Below are 20,825 nucleotides of genomic sequence, written 5' to 3'. Positions count from 1 at the left end.
ATCCATGTCTTCACCTTGATAAAGGTGAAGACATGGATTTACTTCTCTTCAAGTCATAAATAAATAAAATAATTATAAACACTTACTTACCAGAATTTATTGATATTCTTCTGCAAAATGTGTGAAAAACCGACATTTTTGTTGAAGAAGTTGATGGCCGCCGCCAAAGATCCAGGGTTCGTTGTTTGCCACGTTGGCCTATGTCTTCTGACGTCATATCATGCGATCCTGCACCATATCATTGACCAATCAGAGGTAGTTATTTTGTAACGAACACCATGAGGTAACTCGATAGACACACCCGAATCATATCATGTGACCCTGCACCATATCGTTGACCAATCAGAGGTAGTTATTTTGTAACGAACATCATGAGGTAACTCGATAGACACACGCGAATCACTTTCATCCATGTGACTCCCATCTGTTACCGCAATGAAAGCCATGCGGGTATCTCATCCATCCAAATATCAGTTGAAAGAAATAATAGGCCTATGCCTATTAACAAGTCTATTAGAAGTAATGAAACATGGTTTATGAACATCTTTGAATACCTATTCAGAAATACGACCACTCCCTAATTTGATCAAAGTATGCATAATCGTCGCACTACTTAGGTCTATTTTTTTGGTCATCGGCCCCACCCCATCCACTAAACATCTTAGCCCCCAAAACTTCAATATTCTGAGGGGCCGTTTTCTCAATAGCTTTACTTGTCAACATAATAGTTGCGTGTGTTGTCGGGCGAAGCATCAGCTCTGTTAATGCACTCCTGTCCCGACATGGTGACGACTTTGTCTTCAAGACACAGCTTTGGGATGAACACGGGGACAACATTCTCTTTCTCACTCATGCCGTGATGGAGAACTGAAAATCCTTTCACATGGGTGCGACAGGGACACACGACTAGGGACTATATTAAGTGTCACACCAGTACGTTTATAACTGGCCATAAAATAAACGTATTTCGGAATGACAACCCATCAACACAAAGTCACAATCACAAACACTGTCACAATCAGGGGGAAAAGTGGCAGGGATAAGAGGGACTAGCTCATAATAAGGAGGTTTGGGATTAAATTTACTTCCACGTAAGAATATGGTGTAAAGCTGTCCCAATCTGAAGACAGCTTTCACAATAAGCCGTGACTTTGGTGAGGCATCTTTGAAGATGTGCCACGGAAATATGTTCAAACCAGGCGTCTGCATTTAGCAACGTTACAATCCCTAGCGGTTCTGAAAAGCAGTGCTAATAAACGCAAATGGCAAAACGAAGTTTGTTTGCCTACAATACCCCATTCCATGTTTACAGTCACCTCATATTATTCCATGTACGTTAGCACAGTGAGCGTCTTGGCATTTAGAAAAATAATTCTTAAAGGCAATTTATAATGGTTTAAAATATTTTTAATTTTACAAATGACTATAAAGAGAATAAATACAGACATAAACAGGACAGCATCTAATTAAATTTGGGTTAAAATTCCAAAGAGTAATTAATTCATTAACTAACTTTTTGATATGAACATTTACATTTGTAAAGTACTATTGAGACGTAGGTAATAAGCCATAACTTATAGTGCAAAAATGATAAGAGGAAAGTTGTATTTACTTGAAAAGAACCGAAGTGGACATAGTAGCTTTTACATTTGTACTCTTCTTATCAGTAACTACAAAACTACCTATATCCAAAGACTGGATTATGCACCTTAGAGTAAGTATCCCGATGTAGCAGTCTTAAATGTCCCCCAGGAAAAAGTGTCCTGAACTCTTTTTTTTCAGTAATTATAAAACTACTATAGCCAACATTCAAATTTAAGAGCAAGTACCCCCGTGTAGCAGTTTTAAATGTCCCCCAGGAAAAAGTGTCCATCCCTACTATCATGTGACAGGTTATCCTTCAATAGAGGCTCATTACCTTCAATACCCAAGAGATTAAAGTGCATAATAGAATCCTTTGTGTCCCTGATGCTCTATCCTCAGGACATTTAAAACTATCACACTGATACCAGTAAATGGTACCAAGTATAAACTATCTTTTCATTGACACAACCTCAGAAAACACTGCGCTGCAACTCTGGAGAAGAGACAGATCTGAAGTATTTCCTGGTGATGTCAAGCAGGTGTCTTCCAATTGAATAAGCTGTCTTTGTTCACAACCCCACACAGCCTTTATTGTAGGTACAAAAGGGGACAACAAGGCAAGAACTAAAGGGTCAAATTGGTAGTCTTCAGTTGACAAGTATGCACACTTAGGGATGTGTTTGATTCAGCGATAATTATATTCCTCATACAGCGTGAACAGTACTGTGGAATATGAGATACCCCAAGTGGCAACTTGGTGTATCTTAATTTGATCTACCTGGCTCCTTGTAGTCTCCAATTGAAGCATCTTTATTTTTCATCATCAAAGAGGTCACGAAGGACAATCTTAACAGTCAGAACATGTTATTACGGTACCTATACTCCCCAACTAATACATGTCAGTCACTGGTTACAACTACTTCACGTCCTAGAATCAAATAGAAGGACAAACAATGTTCCTTCGCACATTTTGGGGCAAAGCTAAATCAGCTTTCGTTCTGACTAAAGTTCCATCACTTATTAACCGATCGACTGCGGAATCGGACATCACCGATATTTCGCTTCGATGGCTGTCCATATTGTTATTGCCGCCACTGGCCTCTGGGATCGGTTTATCGAAAGGTGTTTTGAGCGTGGGCATCCTGTGCCTACCGCGTCCCCGACGATGTTTCCTGCTGTTTGAGTTGATTTTATCAACGGTCGACATGGCCATAGGTTGAGCGCTATCAGAGACGATGGTGTTGGCGTCTTCGCGGTCCTCATCAACTGCATGTGTGCGAGTGAAGAGAATAACTGGTTTGTCAGCAGTGATTTTCTGGCTCTGCGTCAGAAGCTGGAGAAGATCCTGGAAAAAAAGGAACGGGAAATTCGTCAAGTGGCAGAGTCATATTTAACTTTGTCTTTGGGGGACACCACTTTTTGTCCCAAATCTGTATCAAAAACACATGGTTCAGACATGTAGCCCCCTGCCCCCTAATGAAAAGGGCCCCCGAGTGGTCACACTTGGAATAATTGTGCTGTTATCCACCCCTCCAGAAACTGACAGGGAACACGTCTTCTCTCTTTCAGTACCATCGTGGGTCATACAATGGCCCTTCAAGCTATTCAGATATGGTCCCCACGGCATTCTTGTTTTAATGCCACAGTCATCGCTGGATGAACAGGTCAATTTTATTCCCTCTAATGCTTACAATTCCGATTATCTGCCTCACACAGGATAGGAGATACCAAAAGCAACAATTATCAGTAGTTCTCCCCTTTTCCAAATGCATCATTGATAGAAGTGGCCCCGATTGTATCTTGAGGAGAGGTCACAAAAGGGAACCAGCAACACTATACCGCTGCTGCTTCAAGATGAGGCGCAATCAATTTTGTCTGAGTTTTGACGTCATTTGGACGCACATACTAGGAAAAAAGGCACCATCTATTGGCATCCCAAGACCCGATTGCATCATACTCACTTGGCTTCTGGCGGAAGCTTCCTTCTCCATGGGGTTGAGAGGTGCATTAAGTCGCCTGTCTCTAGCCCTCATATTGCGGCCAAGTCTTTTCAACATCTAAAGAAAGACAAACAATAACTGAATCAGACTATGGCAATTCATCATGAAGGCAATATTATGTAAGTTATAAACATGTACAGTAGAACCACTCTATTAAGGACACCTTTGGGACTGACAAGTGTTGTCTTTTATAGAGAGGTGGCCTGATTAGAGAGGTCAAATTGAATGGAAACAACCAATTTGGGACCGAAACTTGACTCAGTCGAATTGTAACACTAGTTCAAGGCTGAATCAAGACACCAATATGTTTAATGTTTCTGTTAATCTGTACCATTTCTTCTTCACTCAGAACGCTGCTTTCTTGAGAATTCTTGGAATCTCGGCAGTGATTTTTATCACCCGTGCTTCGTCGTCTCCGGTGGTGATGGTGATGTCGACATTTATGTCTGAATTAAACGTAAAGAGAAAAATATGTGGAAAATATATAAAAGTGAAGCATGCACAATTCTGTAACCTGTGATGTTGCTCTTATGAGGGTTTAAGTGAAGGGGGTTGAGTAAAGTAAAGTCCCCTCATGAGAGAGGTTCAGCTTTTGACGCAAGAACAACAATGAGAATGGGTGACATTTTGCCAATGGATATCACATTGCCTGGAATCAGGAAAGCACCGAAATGCTATACTCTAGACTCGCCGATCTAAGACCGGTTAATTAACTTGTGGCATGACCGCCCACAGTTTACTATGCATTGAACAGGTAGGTTGACACACTTTTCTGACAATTGTAAGTCTCAAAACCTCAACCAATGAAAGCGCAGATAAACAACCACAAACCTGAACACGTTGGGGTATCGCTGCTGACTTTTGTAAAGACGTAGCGTAAACTACATTCTCTGTTCGCAATAGTACTTAACCTGGTTGACCAAATTTGTAAAGTCATTCATTGCAAAAGTACCAATTATAGGAAACGTCTGAATAGACTGGAGTCGTTGCATTTGTCTATTTAAACCCACACTGACAATTGTAAGTTCCCAGTTCTCCATGATTTTAAGACAGATCAGGTGGTCACCAAATATGTAAATTATCTACCATCGGTCTTTAGCGATATCACAGGTCACAAGTCAAGCAAGAATATTGCCTAAAGAAATGTGATCAATCCCCAGGAATTTTGATAAACAATATAGAAAACCAATTCAAATTTTGAGGAAAAATACAAATGTAGATGATCTTTGCAAATACAAATATAGATGATCTTTGCAAATACAAATATAAATGATCATTTGCAAATACAAATGATCATTTCAAAATCTAAAAGTCTGGATGGGCACTACTAACCCCAAGTTGGGCACAAGAAAACAAGTGAAAATATGAAGTAATGAAAACTAAGCTAAGCTAAGTTTCCCTTTATAGTGACCCGCATAGAGAATTGAATATGAGGAGCTTACTTGGTATGTTGCGGTGGCGGCTGGGGTGAGACGTCAGGTTTCTTCTCCCCCTCACTGCCTGATAAGAGATTCTTCTCCCAAGATTTGCGGGATTTCATCTTATCTTCTTCCATCATCTGAAATATGAAAAGTGAGTTAAAGATTAGTTTTATGTCTTTAACTTTCTGAAAAACACTGTTTAAACTGAGAGACGCACAACCTTTAAAGAACTACTCCATTTGTTATAAAAACTGAGCTTGAATTTCTGAGTGCAACTAGTATTAATCCAATAAAACCACCCTAAATCACTGCACATGGTTTAAGCCAAACCTCTGATGAGCTAGATTCATTGTGTAAACCTCTTCCTGTGCTTTACAATAAGAGGGTTGAGTGTCTTCCCCATTTCTAAGGCAAGGTCCATCTGTCCCAAGGGAGTTCTTTAGTAAGTAGCAATAATTGTCAGGTTTGAGAGATAGGATCAGAATATCATCATGAAACACTTAAGGAAAAGGGCAAGAAAGGGTCTTTACAGGGTCTTTATTGTGTTACTTGTACCTACACATAAAAGATTAACTAGGCAGTGATAGAAGAGTGATGGAGGTGAGATTTAAGGCACTACAACTACATGATGACAAAGTAATGGGAGGTTTCATTAGTCAGTCATATAAACCAATAGGCACCCCAAAAAACTACAATAAGAATCAAATTCCCAAGAACAGAATGCGACATCTACCAACCTTCAAAGCTAATTTCAATCTTTCTCTCTGTCTAAGTTTGTTTCGCAACTGTTCTACGGCAGCACGTTCTTCAATACTATAATTTGGCATCGTGGAAACCTCGCCATCACTAGTATTCTGAAGAAGAAATTTTCAGTCAGTCCAAGCCTTTAAGTTGAGGTTTGGCCATAGGCACGACAAGTTTTGCTGAACTTGAAATCTAATCTTCAAAATTAAGTGCATGCCCCTTTAAAAACTGGGAGGCTGTCTGATAAACAACAGACTGCCACCCTTGAAATTGACATTTATTTTGTTAGTTCTAGCCAAAATGGTGATACCTAGCCAAAATAGACATTTGATGGAGTTCAGTGATGCTATGTGTTACAGCATGGTGGTGTATTGTGTTGACATCACAGCCACATATCACAAGGGTCAACTAACTCCATGTACAAGTGATGACTGTTGGAAATACAGCCACCCCAGAGGAAAGGGAAATCATCCAGCCTGGGAAACTTGGCTTGTGGGTTTCCCAAATTCATGAACGATTTTAAAACAGACATTGCATGGATTTAGTTAAAATATGATGTTGCTGAAGTGTGTTTTAATTGATGTAGTGGCCGTGATATCTCACCAAATCAAGGCAATATCAGCAGGGTTTTGATGAATGTATTTCACTAACAATACAAAGGCCTGCTGTGGGTGGATGTACAAACTGACGCGAGGACAGAAACAAGGAGCTATTTAGCTTAAGTGTATGGTACATTCTAAATGCAGGCAGTGTGGAAAATACTGTAGCCAGTTGACAATTAGTACTCACCATAAGTTTAACTTGGGCTGTAGTAGGCCTTCTCAACAAAGGCCCTTCACTATGTACTGTCGAAGGTTCCACATATGAACCATCAGCATCAGAATCATTTGCCGCCACCGGTCGAACAGGCACCATGTTTTCAGCTCCGGACGGTAATCCAGGAACCGTGATAGTCCGCATTTTGACATTCATAGAATTATCAGCTGGTTTACTGTCTGAGTCAAAGGTTGGTGATCTTTTTTCAGGCGAATTGATCGACAGTTGTCGGAATTTTGGTAAAGCAGGCGACACCGGTGCTTTCCCTAGCTGTGCCACTTTGATATCTGGTTCCGATGTTTTTTCTGGTGTTGAATCCGGTCGTTTCTGTGAAACATCCGGTATCACAACTCCATGCAACCGGAGAGGTGGCATCACAACAGGTTTACTGTCCAATGACTCGTCTCCATTGCTGTTGAGACGGCCGAGCTTTGCGATGTTCTCGTACATCCCCGCTTGGAAGTGTGTGGTCTGAAAGAGGGGAATAAAGGTATCATAGCAGCATAAGCATTATCAAGAATTGATAAAGACAAGTATTTGTTTATTCTCACACGCAGGTCCAACAGAATGTGCAGTATTCAATTCTCAGTGACTGGAGATAAGCCACAAGGATGACACTGTAACATATTGATATTTACAAGGATCCTGATCCAATTTATACAACTTTGTTGGTCAAGATATACCCGGTAGAGGGGCGGGTCACAAACTACATGTTGACAATGGTACATACATTCATCATAGACTACACTATCACTAAAAAGTGTGCAGTATTCAATTCTCAGTGACTGGAGATAAGCCACAAGGATGACACTGTAACATATTGATATTTACAAGGATCCTGATCCAATTTATACAACTTTGTTGGTCAAGATATACCCGGTAGAGGGGCGGGTCACAAACTACATGTTGACAATGGTACATACATTCATCATAGACTACACTATCACTAAAAAGACAAAACATTGTTTAATTAAACTTCATCGCAGGCCAAAGTATCCTCCTAATGTCACCTATCATTGGATTTATTTGGAACAAGTGCAGATCCAGTGGATCAAGTACCAACCTACCGCCATGTCTGTTTCCTCCTCCTTGTCCTTATTCAGAGATGAAACTTGAGGCAACTCTGCAGAAGAAACTAGCGATGATGACTGATCAAAAGTATCTGTAGCTTCAGGTCCCTCTTGCTCAGCATTCGAACACAGCAACTCTTCTGCCTCTAAACCATGCGGTGGCGACTCTAGTGAGTCCTTCTCTACCTTTGTTTCCGGTAGAGAGAGTTCACCACTTCCTGGGCTTGAATTTCGTTCATCCACATGTACAGTTGTCTCTCCGATTGTGAGATCAAGAGTTTTTTCGTAAAGTTCTATGATGGCAGATATCGTATCCTCTTCGCCAAATGCAAGATCATCTCCAACCGTGACACCAGTAGTCCTTTCTTCAGCTTTAAAATGAGAACTGTCAGCTTCAATTACAAAAGGGTCAGACACAACACCAGGTTCAATTTCTGGCAATGGAGAAACACCAAATTTGATACCAGCGCAAGACGTCTCTACCTCAGTGATTAGTTCTCTTTCATCAGAAAGAGGTGCAAAATTTTCTTCCGCAGCTTCTTGGTGGTCAACAGTTTCAGGTTCTGTTGAATAAACCAACAATATTTTTTCCTGATTACCAGAAGATGCTGTACTTTTATCAGATTCTCCGGCAAGTTTATAAAAAGAGGGCAATGATGGCTCCACAGGACAGAGTAGATGCGACGAAGTACTGGGCCCTTCAACTCTTATGCTTATAAGTCCTGCATGACCAGGGAGATCTTCACATTCAGCATTGCCAGGTTCAATTTTAACATGAACTGATTTCTGGTTTTGTTCGCTTCTAGATTTAGGTTTCTCAACATCCTGATTCGAATCCACTCGAACAAAGACGGTGTCTAACTTTTCTTTAGTATGTCCCTCGTCATCCACACCAGGAAAATCTACATTAGTTGCGGCCTTGACGAGAGAATTGCTTGATGTGCCAGAACCTGTTGAAGAACAAGATGAATCAGAACTCGAGTCAGTACAAGTACTTGTCTCAGAGTCAGATTCTGCATCAGAGTCGGATGAGCTGTCGGACGTTGACGTAAATGACAACTCCGAGAACGAGGACGAGGACGAAAACAGTGGATTTGTGACAGGAGTATATGTTGCCTTTTCTTCAGCGTCTGGTTTTTGTGGAGAAGGCCTTGGCTCCCTTTCTTCTAGACTTGTTTGGCTGGGTTGGCTTTGGACGACCTGCACCTGTGTCGTCTCTGCTGTATTAGGAACAGATTTCCTGAAATAAGAATACACAACAGTTTGTATAAAATAAAATCGAACTCGTTGTCATTATCACATTGTATTTTTATGTGGGGTGTCCCAAAACTTGATTTCTGAAGGGAGCAAGTTTTTACAGGGTCTTTTCTTGGTTACCCATGTTCTTTGCACATGCTGCAAGTCACCTAGGGACTGGCCAGGCCTATTTCATAACAAATGCCATAGTGTCAGTTGGTATTATTAGTATTATTAAAACCTTGTCCGGAGTATTCTCCACTGCCACATCACTCTGCACTTCCTGGTTAATGTAAATTGTGGCCAACATGTGGTTCATTTCGTACAGTGAGCATCAGCAGTCGTGCGTGACATTATTCATTAAGGGTATACATTGTAATTGTTTCACACCTGACCGACTAAAACGCCACTTGTGATCCAAATTAGCCATTTAATCTAACTCTTACTGATTTAATTCATACTTTAATGTTCTCTTCGAATGATAATAACATTTAGATGCCAATACACCCCCTAACCGGGTCGCAAATCAAAGGCAAGTGCGATAATTCACAAAAATTCTCCACCAAGGAATCCATTTTGTGATCACCAAGGTGTTTTGTACACAAGGTCAAGGTTAATATACAGCGTCGCCGTCTATCTTGAGACAGTGGAACTGAAATGTTTAAAGGGACCATATCATCACGACTGTGTCTGGGCCCTTTTTGTACCTGATCTTGTCCTCGGTTCGCGGTAACATGCAGACGGAGGAGCCGGCACTGCTGTCTGTGTCCGAGGAGACAGATGAGCCTGTGTGTGAACCTAAGGACGACGCTGAGACGACGCTTGAACCGGATACGCCCACTGTCTCAATCTTGGCGGATGGTGGTGGCATGAAGATGATTGACTGAAATGTTGGTAAAACATCATAAACATTACTAAGAAAATATACTCTACATGTATCCACGATATTTTTTTCTCCAACAGGTGCCACGAGGTTGAGAGGATGGGCCTTTTGAGCTCTTGCCCGCACGAAAAGGCTCTTCAGCAGGTGGATGCTTCAATTGGACTATTCGAGGTGTCTTGGTTTGCTTGGTTCCAAACACTTACCCGAGTTATATTAAACGCTACTGATTTCTTTCGATGCAACTTTGTTGGGGGCGCTGTGATGTCATCAGTATTGGTGTCTTTCCTCTCTGTTTTCTGTTCATCCGGTAGTTTGTCCGTGACGTCGCTGTTTGATTCTGGTTCAACCTTGTTCGATGAGCAACAGCAGTGCGGTCTCTTCTTTGGATTGAATAGGAAATAAAGGCCCAATGTGAGGGTGACGATAACGAGGAAAAAAGGCACTAGGGTGGATATGATTTGGGCGGCTGCTGACACCATCCGAGAGACCTAGGCTCCGGCTAGCCACATCTGAAATGAGAAAAATGGCGGAGGCTGATCTAACTGCAGATAATCTTCTGATTTGTGAAAAATGGTGAAGACTGACTTTAGCCCAAACTACGTGTTCTTATTTAACCAGAAATCCAGTTTGCTACTGAAAATAATATCGTTATGCAAATTTGTAATGTTCAAGTTTCACCTCACTATAAATTCTGAGGATAATCATTATTTTCCTGTTGGAGGTAGCATATATACATAATATCATGCACGAACATTTCTGTAGCCACATGTAGCTTATATAGCATATAGGCTAGTATCATGGATAACCTGTTTTGTTGGTTGGTAGCTAGGCAACGGACCCAAGGATATTGTCAATTGGGCATGAATATTTTAGGGAGGGCCCGAGGTGCATATTTGTACTGGCCGAGAAACCTTTAGAACTTTTCGAAAAGCTAAAAAACCTTTAGTTCTAATAGTGTACAAGCTAAAAATGTCAAGACACAAAGCCCGTGAAGAAATATGTTATCAATATACCTTTCTCGCCGTTTTCCACCGTGTCCGTCAGTGGTTTCTGGCTGGGTTCTTGCGAGAGGCAATCCTTCATATCCCCGAAAACGTGTTCCGCACTGGTACCAGCAACATCTCAATCATCTCTAAAAGCTAAAAGGCATTTAGTGATTTCGAATACAGAGTTGTGATACTTCCAACGTCGCACCGACACCAATCATGCAGTTATAATCGAGTTACTGATATCTCAAGCTGATGTCTCACGAATACTTTTCTTGTCAGATTTTGAATTGAGAGTTACATTCCAACGTCTTATTATTGCGTGCTTTCGAATTGGGAGTTATATGTCCGCCGAGCGTCTCATCCAATGTAGTATTGTGCAATTCCAAATTAAGAGTTACATTCAAATGTCTCATCAATACTTTTGCGTGATTTCGAATAGGAAGTTACATTTCCAACTTTCATCAATATACTGTTGCGTGATTCCGCTTCGGGAGTTACATTCCAACGTCTCACCAATCCGATTTGAATAGATATTGCCTGATTTCGAATTGTAAGCTACTTTTCCAACGTCTGTAAAAATTGCCAACCATTCGCGGGTTTCAAAAAACCTGTTCTGACCTGATTTGTTCTGTTCTGAACAGAAAGGTTCCTGTACAAAATTGATTTTCTTTAAAGGACAACACAGCACCGCGTTGCACCAACAAATCATTTTCGTTGCTAGGGGTGTTGGTACTTCTACTACTGATTAACCATGCATTATTTAGCCACGATTTAGCCAAGTCTTTCATCTTATTCTCTTGTGTTCGCCATCTTGATTGTTTTGTGCGTGCAGAGTTCGGCGCCGATCCGGAACAGTTTATGATGTTGTGACCTTACGAAAATCACTTTTATTACCTCTCCAGCGGAGAACATACGGGACATTTATTGAGTATGATATAGATCGTCAGGCCAGTTTCTATAGTTATGCATCCTTATCAGTAATCGAACAAGATGTTTGAGTTAATAATCAAGGGGAAGTGAGATGCTATGAATTGTAAGCGCTTTGAGAATGTTACTGTAACAGACGGCTTGAAATACTATTTATGCTATCAAGATTGGCTCACACTTAGTCTTCTTAACTAATTGATTTTATTATCTAGAAATCTCGATTGGAATACTTTTTAGTGGGTGAATTGTTGGGCATTTCCTCTCGGGAAGGTTTGATATAATTTGCTCAAGCCGTCACACACTTACTTTGAGATAACACATTGGTTTCGGCAGTACCTGATGGATAACATTTATGTAAGGGCCGTGTATACAAAAACATACGATACATCGGAAAGTTTGTCGTAATCATCTCTCAGCTTTTGTCTAAACATGTGTACATGTTGACAGAATAAACCACACAAAATTACCCGTAAAAAACGTATCTGAAGATACGTACATGTAGCCCATCATATATACATGTACATTGTACTGAACTTCCAGCGCTATCCTCCGCCGGGACGCGCGTTGTCTGGAAGCTGACCAATAGGGCCGTTTATACACGAGAACAAACCAAACCAGACCAGACCAGACCAAACCAGATCACATTCGTGCGCGCTTACACGGCAGACCAATCTAGACCGATTTGGATTGGTTTGGCCCCATATAAACGGCCCTAAAAGTCATTGATGGTAGCCAATATCTGCGATAAATCAAAATTGGCCACTCCGAGTGATTCAACGGTAATGTCAAACAAATGTAAATCATAAGCCTGAACTTAGATGGCAATGGGTGATATGAACAAAGACTAGCAAATGCTTTTACTTCAATTTTATATAGAAAGGCATATAGTCTAGTGTAAAATGGAGTCTAAGAAAAAGCATTTAATGCTTGCTTTATTCATATCATCAAAAGTCGAGATCATCGTGAGATAAATTGCCTTTGAGGCTACACCACCACCATTGAATTGGCTGCATGTGTTCTATTCAATCGCACCCCTCGATTTATAGCTATCAGTTTATCGGCTTGTTTTGCGCTCTATTCAGAAACAGCATGAATATAATAGTACCTCCGTCGTTGGTGAGTGACCAGCTGTGACCAAAGTTAAGCGCCGCGCAAACGAGTGATTTGATATTATAGTATATAGGCTTATATATATAGTTCATCGATTATGGCCGTGCGTTTCTCTGCGCGTCCAGTCATGACCGTCAAGGGTCATCGCCTTGCCTTTGTTAGTTCATTTATCAAATAAGGTGTACATTTATTTGAAATAGTCAGTTTAAGCCAAGGCGAGCTGTGTGATAGAATTTGATTCAAGTTAATATCAACAAGCAGGCGACCAACCAATACAACCAGCCAGTCCTTGGGAAAAGCACGTTCAAGTTCTCCAACTTCACAACTCCCTCAAAACCAGGTATATATATTGCTTATTTTATAAATGTTGATTTTTGATAGTGTACCGACTTTAGTTTCTCCATTTTAATATCCTCAACATAAATCCTTAATTTTATCTCGTTGTCTTCGTTTCAGATATGAGTCGTGCTAGAATATCATTGATATTGGTGGCGGTTGTGGCCACCTTGCACACCGGCCGCGCGACTCCACCAGCTTCACGATCACCCAGTGACGCCAACAGCGATCACATGAAGATATTCCTCAAAAATGCATGGGGCGGCTTCAAACAGTTTCTGAAGGGAGAATACGACGAAGCTGTGATGAACAATGAAATTCATCGACTGAAGACCCACATACCTGTCGTGGGCACCGTTGTCGGCGATACCAGTGGTCTCAGCATGGCTGAGAGCTCAATATCTAAGGCATCTCGGAATGTCGGTGGATCTAGACGGGCAAAGGGATCTGGACGTGTCAGTGGATCGAGACAGGTGATGGGATCTGGTATTGTAAGTGGAACTGGACAGGTTGAAGGCTCTAGAAGTGTAAGTGGATCTGGACAGGTTGACGGCTCTGGAAGTGTAAGTGGCTCTGGAAGTGGAAGTGGATCTGGACAGGTTGAAGGCTCTGGAAGTGTAAGTGGCTCTGGAAGTGTAAGTGGATCTGGACAGGTTGAAGGCTCTGGAAGTGTAAGTGGCTCTGGAAGTGGAAGTGGATCTGGACAGGTTGAAGGCTCTGGGAGTGTAAGTGAATCTGGACAGGTTGAAGGCTCTGGAAGTGTAAGTGGCTCTGGAAGTGTAAGTGGCTCTGGAAGTGGAAGTGGATCTCGACAGGCTGATGGCTCTAGAAGTGGAAGTGGATCTGGACAGGTTGAGAGCTCTGGCAGTATAAGTGGACCTGGGCAGGCTGAGAACTCTGGAAGTGGATCTGGACAGGCTGAGAGCTCTGGAAGTGGAAGTGGATCTGGGCAGGCTGATATCTCTGGGAGTGGAAGTGGATCTGGAAATGTCGATAGTACCAGAACCACTGAAGAAGCCTCTGCGAAAGACACACGTCTTATTTTCAAATCTAGCGTTTCCATTCTTCTCCGTAAAATATTTGGCAGACACATTGAAAACAATCGTATCAAAGCCGACGTCAATCGCTAGAGTAAGGCCAGGTTCATTCTTTCAAAATGTTTAATTTGAACTTTTAAAATACTTATTAGAAGGACAATTGCAAGCAATATTCACGAACGAAACTGGCCTTTTATAGGTCGCCACACGAACGCTAACGACATGTACCGATAACACTAATTTAAAACTGACGCTTAAATAGAGGAAAACATTCTCTTTGGAAATAATTATTCATAATGTCAAATAATCATCAAATTATAATGTACCGTTATCAGGGTTAGGCCCTATTAGTTGTAATAAGATTTGTAGATTATTGGAGAATATCTAACCAACTTAGTTGAAAAGGAACATCACTTAGTTATAATCCGTAACGTATAGGAGGCGTTCAGAAAAAAAATAGATGACAAATTCATTAATGACGTATCAGATAAGGTAAACAACTGAATTGGGCGTTATTTTTCGCGGATTTAGATCCTTTGGATCTAGAAGGATCTAAATTTTGAAGGATTCCTTTGACGGACAGCATTAACTGTAGCGGCTATCAAACGAGCGATTTCAATCACTGCTATGCCTGCGATTAGAATCACTGCTATGTATTTGCGATAGCGGAGCGGATCGAAGCCTATTTTTTATCATCCTGAGGAAATCAGGGGTTAATGTTTGCTTTTCCGGTGCAGGGCCGGAGAAACAAACATCAACCCTGATTTCCTCAGGATGATTTTAATGGTCTAATGATTGTCAGCTTCGTCTGCAAAAGCTCGGCGCGTGGAGATACAAAATGTGCGAGTCACCCGAGTTTGCCTAAGCCCTGTGACAGCGAATATAGTCCCCCTGGAGTCATAGTCCGGTAGCATTGTATTTGACCAATTAAGCAGCATGATCTATTGTACCGCTAACCCTAACCAAAACATTTAGCAATGCGGCTATTGTTACACGGACTATCCCTTGCACACCGGCTTTCGGCATAGGCATGCAAGATAATCTGTAAGACTTTTACCCCGGATTGTATACCATCAAAACGAATACAGATATTTAGTGAGCAATTAAATTCACCGTATACATGTACATATATACCATATGACAGTGTATAGTGCATACAATGTATTTTCTTCTGAGTGGCTTAACTTCTACTTAGTTCCACTGCACAAAAGAGAATGGGAGAAAGTCAGAAGAGTGGTGCAGCTGCCGAAGTCGACTTTTCGTCTTTTTGAGACCACCTCGCCGGAAGAACGTAAGTCTAAATAGGGGCCGAGAGCAATCTAGTGAATTTACAAATAACTCGGGCTTCAGATTGATCTGTGAACAAGAACAGGCTCCCGGGGTTTTTTTTCTTGTGTTTTCGAAAGACTGGGGTTATCAATTAGAGAGAGAGGCCTTCCCAGGCAATCGAGGTCTAATTAACGATGAGCAAGCTTGGCGTCCCTCAACAAGTTGTCAGGGTGAGTTGAGCACATTGCTTGGGGGATTATATTGCCATGGTATAGTCAAGCCCTTTCAATATGGTATAACAGTTACACTGTTCTACCATATTGAAATCGGACGTGATACCATTCGCACCATATTGTATTTTTCTTAAATTTTCGGTAAATTCTCTTGTGAACATTAGATTTAGAATATACTTTGGACAGCAAAGGTATGTTGCACTTTATATACTCTTTGGGATAAGTCGCATCATCCAGTGGAGTAGCTCATTCTGCAGCTTTTGAATATTCTATTCGGCCCGCGGTTGTTTTCGCCTGTTGGTTGTTAAAATAGTCGGGGTTCGGGGGGTTCGGGGGGTTCGCCGAGACTGTTTGATAATTGGGCTATAGCTGAGGGTATATAATATGGCGCAATTGGAAGCTGGCGCAATTGGAAGCTATAATCTCGCCTCCCACAGCATGTTTTGCTAATGCCTTGGGTATCCCTTTTTAATGGGTTTTTGTCACTTTTTTCAGGCAATCGTCCCTGCCGTCCTCTTAAAACAAGTAGCCCAACAGCCTACACCACGAATTTTACGACACCCTCCTGGACATTGGTGAAACAAGTATAATTATGGCGGAACATGGCGTAATGATTTTCTCACAGAAATCAAAATACGTATTTTATGGCGCTTTTTCTTCATTCGCGTTCATGATGTTTTATTTCGAACTCTATCTTCTCAGTCAGCCTCTGCCGCTCGATGTGCAAATTTTGACCCAACTTGATTCAACCACAGGAAGTAAACTTGATTTGAGAAAATCTGTAACCAACGGAGGCACGTCCAGAAAAAGACACCCCGACACGTCTTTTCGCCCCAAAGAACCCAAGAACAACAGTGAAGAGAAAGACCCCCACTCGCAAAAGCAAACTTTCCTGGAAAATATGAAAATTATGTGGTGGACAGATGTCTATATGAAGCCGTTCGAATACGACAACGCCGGTTTCTCCAAGTGTAAGGTTTCAAATTGCGAATTCCTGTCAGGGAAGTCAGCATATTCTCGCGCCGATGCTGTGTTCTTCCACTTCTGGAAAAAGGACTTAATCATCGACGACATGCCCAAAACGCGCAACCCTGGTCAGCTTTGGGCCACTTTCAACCAAGAACCACCGGCAATGTTCAAAGATACTCTCAGAAAATTTGCAGATTATCGCTTCGCATTTAACATCACGTTCGGATACAGACTTGACTCTGATATCGTCTTAACGTACGGGGACTTTTACAGCTACGCTAAGCCTGTCGCGCTTTCCACGGATAACTTCGCAGCGGGGAAGACCAAGATGGTTGCATGGCTGGTGAGTCATTGTTGGGATTCGAACGGGAGGTTCAATATGGTCAAGAAACTGATGGAGCATGTCCCTGTTGATGTTTACGGGTCATGCGGGACAAAAACGTGCAAAAACGAAACGAATAATAAGCGAAGTCGGACCTGTATGCAAGATCTTGGTGAGTATAATACATGTGCATGTAATTCCTGATTCAAGATGACAGGTTTCTCTGCACGCTATTCATGATTAATTTCGAGAGAAACCTAGATCAGATATAAACATACAGTATACATGTATATCATACATGTATATCTTTAGACTTAATAACGAAGTGTTGACACCGACACATTTCTTGCTTCATAATAATCGAAAAAGAATTATTTGTGTAATGAGCACACTCGGTTGACTGTAGACTATGCGTTTTGTTGCATCCCATTCCCGACAGCCAAACAAGTGACTGTGGATATTTGTCAAATTCTGCTAAAAGTAAAACGTGTTACATGTGATTTCGAATTCCAGGGAAGGAATACAAGTTTTACTTATCGTTGGAGAACTCCAACTGCATTGATTACATCACGGAGAAGGTATGGGAGAATGCTTTCCGCTATAATATGGTTCCAATCGTCAGGGGAACGCGGAACACGGAACTATTTAAAGAGGCCCTTCCACCCAATTCCTACATCAATGCGGATGATTACGAGAGTGAGGAAGAACTGGCTGATTTCCTAAAAGCGTTGGACCAGGACGACGAGCGGTATAACGCCTACTTCAAGTGGAAGGAGAGCTACAACATAACGCGTGAGTATGCGTCATGACTGTCATTGGTCCGGTTTTTCAGTCGGCGTTGGCAGTGACGTTGACCTATCCTAACGGAAATTTATTTTTTTCACTTCACTTTTCAGAGGATAAGATTACATCTAGTTATATTGTCTTCTCTTTTACAGTATATTTTATTAGAAGAGAGAACAAAATACCCTACTGCTCGATCTGCGAAGTTCTACACAAATGGAAGGGCAAGGAGAAGTTGGTCGACTTGCAAGAATGGTATGGAGTTGAGAAACAGTGCACGATTTCTCCAAACAGTCAATATCAAATAGTAAGCAAGAAGGAATGGTTTCTCCAAACAGTCCATATCATCAGAGTCTTTCAATATCAATTTATTGAAAGACTGTTGTTTTTTAAACAGTTTATGTCATATAGGAAGTAAGAATGAATGCTTTATCAAATCAGTTTGTGTCAGAACAGTCTTTGCAAGACTCTGATGTCAGATAGGAAATAAGAATTGATGGCTTCTCCAAACAGTATATTTCTTTCCGTAGTAAGTTTATATACAGTGTGCATTTGCGCATTTAGAAAGTTCAAATTCGAGTTTAATTTCCGAGGTCTTTTTTAACGAACAGATTAAGTCTTTGATAAATACTGGAATGAAAAGAGGAGGAAAATAAACTGAAGCATAATGTCATTCTTTCCTTCCACTGAAGACCTGTATAATGGATAGCCTATATTAACAGGAAAATTCAACACGGCATGGTTATTCTAATCAGAGTCTATTCTAATCAAAGTACTGCCGTCCAAAATGTGGCCGGGTTCCACAAAATCTGCTCAGTTTTCCATTATACATTTTATCATTACCGCTTTTCAGAATATAAAGAGGTTTTCAAAGGAAGATAGGGTAAAGCTATGGATGTCAAATGATGGTGAAAGCAGGAGATTACGAGAGGTAAATTCAACAACGACTCCCAATGCAAAACTTAGCCTATATGTACTGTTCATTTTCACAGGACCTATGCGTGCTACGCCTCTTGGGTTCTTCACATGTACACATGCATGAACGTCACAGATTCTGCATATCTGTGTTTGGGGGGCTTACTAGACTTTGCGCAATATTTCGCCAAAAAAGTATTCTACGCAACGGTCCCTAGGTGACTTTTCCTATTCATAATACACAGCCTGTCCATCCTAGATCGTGGTTACATGGGGAGTAATCGTTGTAAAATTAGGCCAAACGCAAAGACAGTTAACCCGGGTACCACTATGTTTATGATGCGAACAAGCCGTGCAAGTCATTATCAGCATTTTTTTCATTGAACAGGTTCACATCATATTCAGACAGCGGCTTGTAACGGCCTTACAGGAAACGATTCGTATCAACAAAACTACGGGCCGTATCGTCTGTTTCATGTTTTTTTGCATTACGCCCCCTGGTGCCAAACAAAGAATAATTTTGAAACGAAATTTGGTGTGAATTTGTAAACAAAGTTTTGAGTCCAGACCTCAAGCGGTTACGGGTACACACTACATTTATTATCAAATTGCTAATGCATTAAAAAAGTTGAATTGGTCAAGTTTAGCGCCCCATAGATTTTTCTCAGACGTGCCGATGAAAATCAATTTCCGGCAGATAATACAGCCCGGGGTTAGATCTTCAAAACATAGAAATTTTGTTGTGGACTGACCGTGATAATTACCAGGTTGGGGGTCTGAAGTTTTGGGGGTCATTTTTGACCATTTGTGACCGGTGAATCGACTTTTCAGCCAACGAGGGGTTAATCTGGCCATTGGGGCCACAAAACTTAGGCTCCTAAACTGAAACGTCATCCTCGTTTACTTCTAATGGAAAGGAAATTCATATGATTTTGATTTTTAAAAACACATATTCATAATGGAAAACACATCCATACTGGTGACTGACACCATGTATCGAACTTGACGTACCGGGGTAAACATAATGGTCGCTCCCCCATTTCGCTCGTTTCGTTTCGTTGCGCAAAGTCCAGTAAGCCTGTTTGGGAGCTCTCGTATTGTTGTCATTCATGATATGAAGAGCGGCCAAATCATTTTCAAAGAGCAGTCACAGGGTTCACTTGCCACCTAGTCACCCCTAACATCGTGTCATGTCATGCCACATCAGCCAGCTTGAAGTCCGTTCCTGCACGACAGACCCCTGGAACACATTGATGTTTGGGACGATTGGTTTTTTTCGGAGCTTAGCATGATACATACGAAAAATAAAGAATCATAGCACGAAAATAGTTTTTCACATCTGCGTATTAAACTATAAAATATTCATCTTTTATTCGGTTTTCAGGAACCATCTGGACAATCTATGGGCTCTGGAAGTGCAAGTGGATCTGCATGGACAGACTAAGGGCTCTGGAAGGTATTTGGATCTGGTCAATCTTTGGGGTCTGGAAGTGTAAGTGGATCTGCATGGACAGACGAAGGGCTCTGGAATGTATTTGGATCAGGTCAATCTTTGGGCTCTGGAAGTGTAAGTGGATCTGGAAAGGCTGAGGGCTCTGGTTTCCATAGGACATCATTTAGCACAGCCTGCTTCTCAGACAATTTGATGAAATTTTAGCTTTTAACGATTTTAATTTGTTCGAGCTGTCACTGGCGATGATCCAACAATGATCATCTCATTAACTGCTTTGGTTTGAGGAATTGATACCGAACTGGAGGTATTGGTTGTCTCACCGAATACCACCAGGGTGCAGGAGCTAAAATGTAAGCCAAAACCAGGGTGACAAACCGAAGTTTTGGTAGAAATGGCAGCTGCATTCGAGGTGTGTTTGGTGAGACAACTAATATCGAAAATGGGGTAACAATTTCTATTTCAAACACCTCAACTCATCAATGAATTGTTATTTTGGGTGCTTTTAACTACTTTCATATTTTACACCATGCAATCAATCAGTTATGATTGCGCCTCTAGATGTAAGCATAACCGCTGAATTCAAAAGGTGGCGCATAGTGCATATATATATATAAACTATTAACTCTGTTCTTTATACATGTAAATCAAACTGTTTTAGAATATTGCACAGGATGCTTTTACATTTTACAACACTTTAATGCATTGTCATGATATCAAAACACAGAAAC

At 41.2% G+C, this 20,825-nt stretch overlaps 3 protein-coding genes across 7 annotated transcripts; 2 read left to right on the top strand and 1 right to left on the bottom strand.

Moving 5' to 3' along the window:
- Positions 1 to 1,396: 1,396 nt before the first annotated feature.
- On the bottom strand, positions 1,397 to 10,882 carry LOC135492702 (uncharacterized). Of its 3 annotated transcripts, XM_064779294.1 has the most exons (10): positions 10,768 to 10,882; positions 9,958 to 10,263; positions 9,579 to 9,754; positions 7,633 to 8,875; positions 6,539 to 7,036; positions 5,743 to 5,859; positions 5,027 to 5,142; positions 3,916 to 4,030; positions 3,546 to 3,641; positions 1,397 to 2,929 (listed from the first exon to the last, which is right to left on the bottom strand). In XM_064779294.1, the coding sequence occupies exons 2-10, from the start codon at positions 10,231 to 10,233 to the stop codon at positions 2,519 to 2,521; spliced, it is 3,048 nt and encodes a 1,015-aa protein (XP_064635364.1). In that variant the 5' UTR covers positions 10,234 to 10,263; positions 10,768 to 10,882; the 3' UTR covers positions 1,397 to 2,518. The 3 variants fall into 3 exon arrangements, with proteins under 3 accessions (XP_064635364.1, XP_064635365.1, XP_064635366.1); XM_064779295.1 differs by lacking the exon at positions 5,743 to 5,859; XM_064779296.1 differs by lacking the exons at positions 9,579 to 9,754; positions 9,958 to 10,263; positions 10,768 to 10,882 and adding an exon at positions 9,361 to 9,452.
- Positions 10,883 to 12,960: 2,078 nt separating this feature from the next.
- Positions 12,961 to 15,317, top strand: LOC135492414 (uncharacterized). 3 transcript variants are annotated; one of them, XM_064778895.1, is made up of 3 exons: positions 12,961 to 13,120; positions 13,237 to 13,815; positions 13,996 to 15,317. In XM_064778895.1, the coding sequence occupies exons 2-3, from the start codon at positions 13,239 to 13,241 to the stop codon at positions 14,244 to 14,246; spliced, it is 828 nt and encodes a 275-aa protein (XP_064634965.1). In that variant the 5' UTR covers positions 12,961 to 13,120; positions 13,237 to 13,238; the 3' UTR covers positions 14,247 to 15,317. The 3 variants fall into 3 exon arrangements, with proteins under 3 accessions (XP_064634965.1, XP_064634964.1, XP_064634963.1); XM_064778894.1 differs by having other exon boundaries at positions 13,237 to 13,905; XM_064778893.1 differs by having other exon boundaries at positions 13,237 to 15,317.
- Positions 15,318 to 15,353: 36 nt separating this feature from the next.
- Positions 15,354 to 20,707, top strand: LOC135492413 (4-galactosyl-N-acetylglucosaminide 3-alpha-L-fucosyltransferase FUT5-like). The gene is made up of 6 exons (XM_064778891.1): positions 15,354 to 15,444; positions 16,151 to 17,118; positions 17,460 to 17,738; positions 17,885 to 18,036; positions 18,583 to 18,660; positions 20,029 to 20,707. Exons 2-6 carry the CDS (start codon positions 16,248 to 16,250, stop codon positions 20,086 to 20,088), a joined length of 1,440 nt encoding a protein of 479 aa, XP_064634961.1. The 5' UTR covers positions 15,354 to 15,444; positions 16,151 to 16,247; the 3' UTR covers positions 20,089 to 20,707.
- The last annotated feature ends 118 nt before the right edge of the window (positions 20,708 to 20,825 follow it).

The sequence above is a fragment of the Lineus longissimus genome, chromosome 8 (genome assembly GCF_910592395.1).
Source record: "Lineus longissimus chromosome 8, tnLinLong1.2, whole genome shotgun sequence".
Classification (NCBI taxonomy): Eukaryota; Metazoa; Nemertea; class Pilidiophora; order Heteronemertea; family Lineidae; genus Lineus; species Lineus longissimus.
Note: the sequence above shows the minus strand (reverse complement) of the source record. Positions and strands in the feature narration are given on the sequence as shown.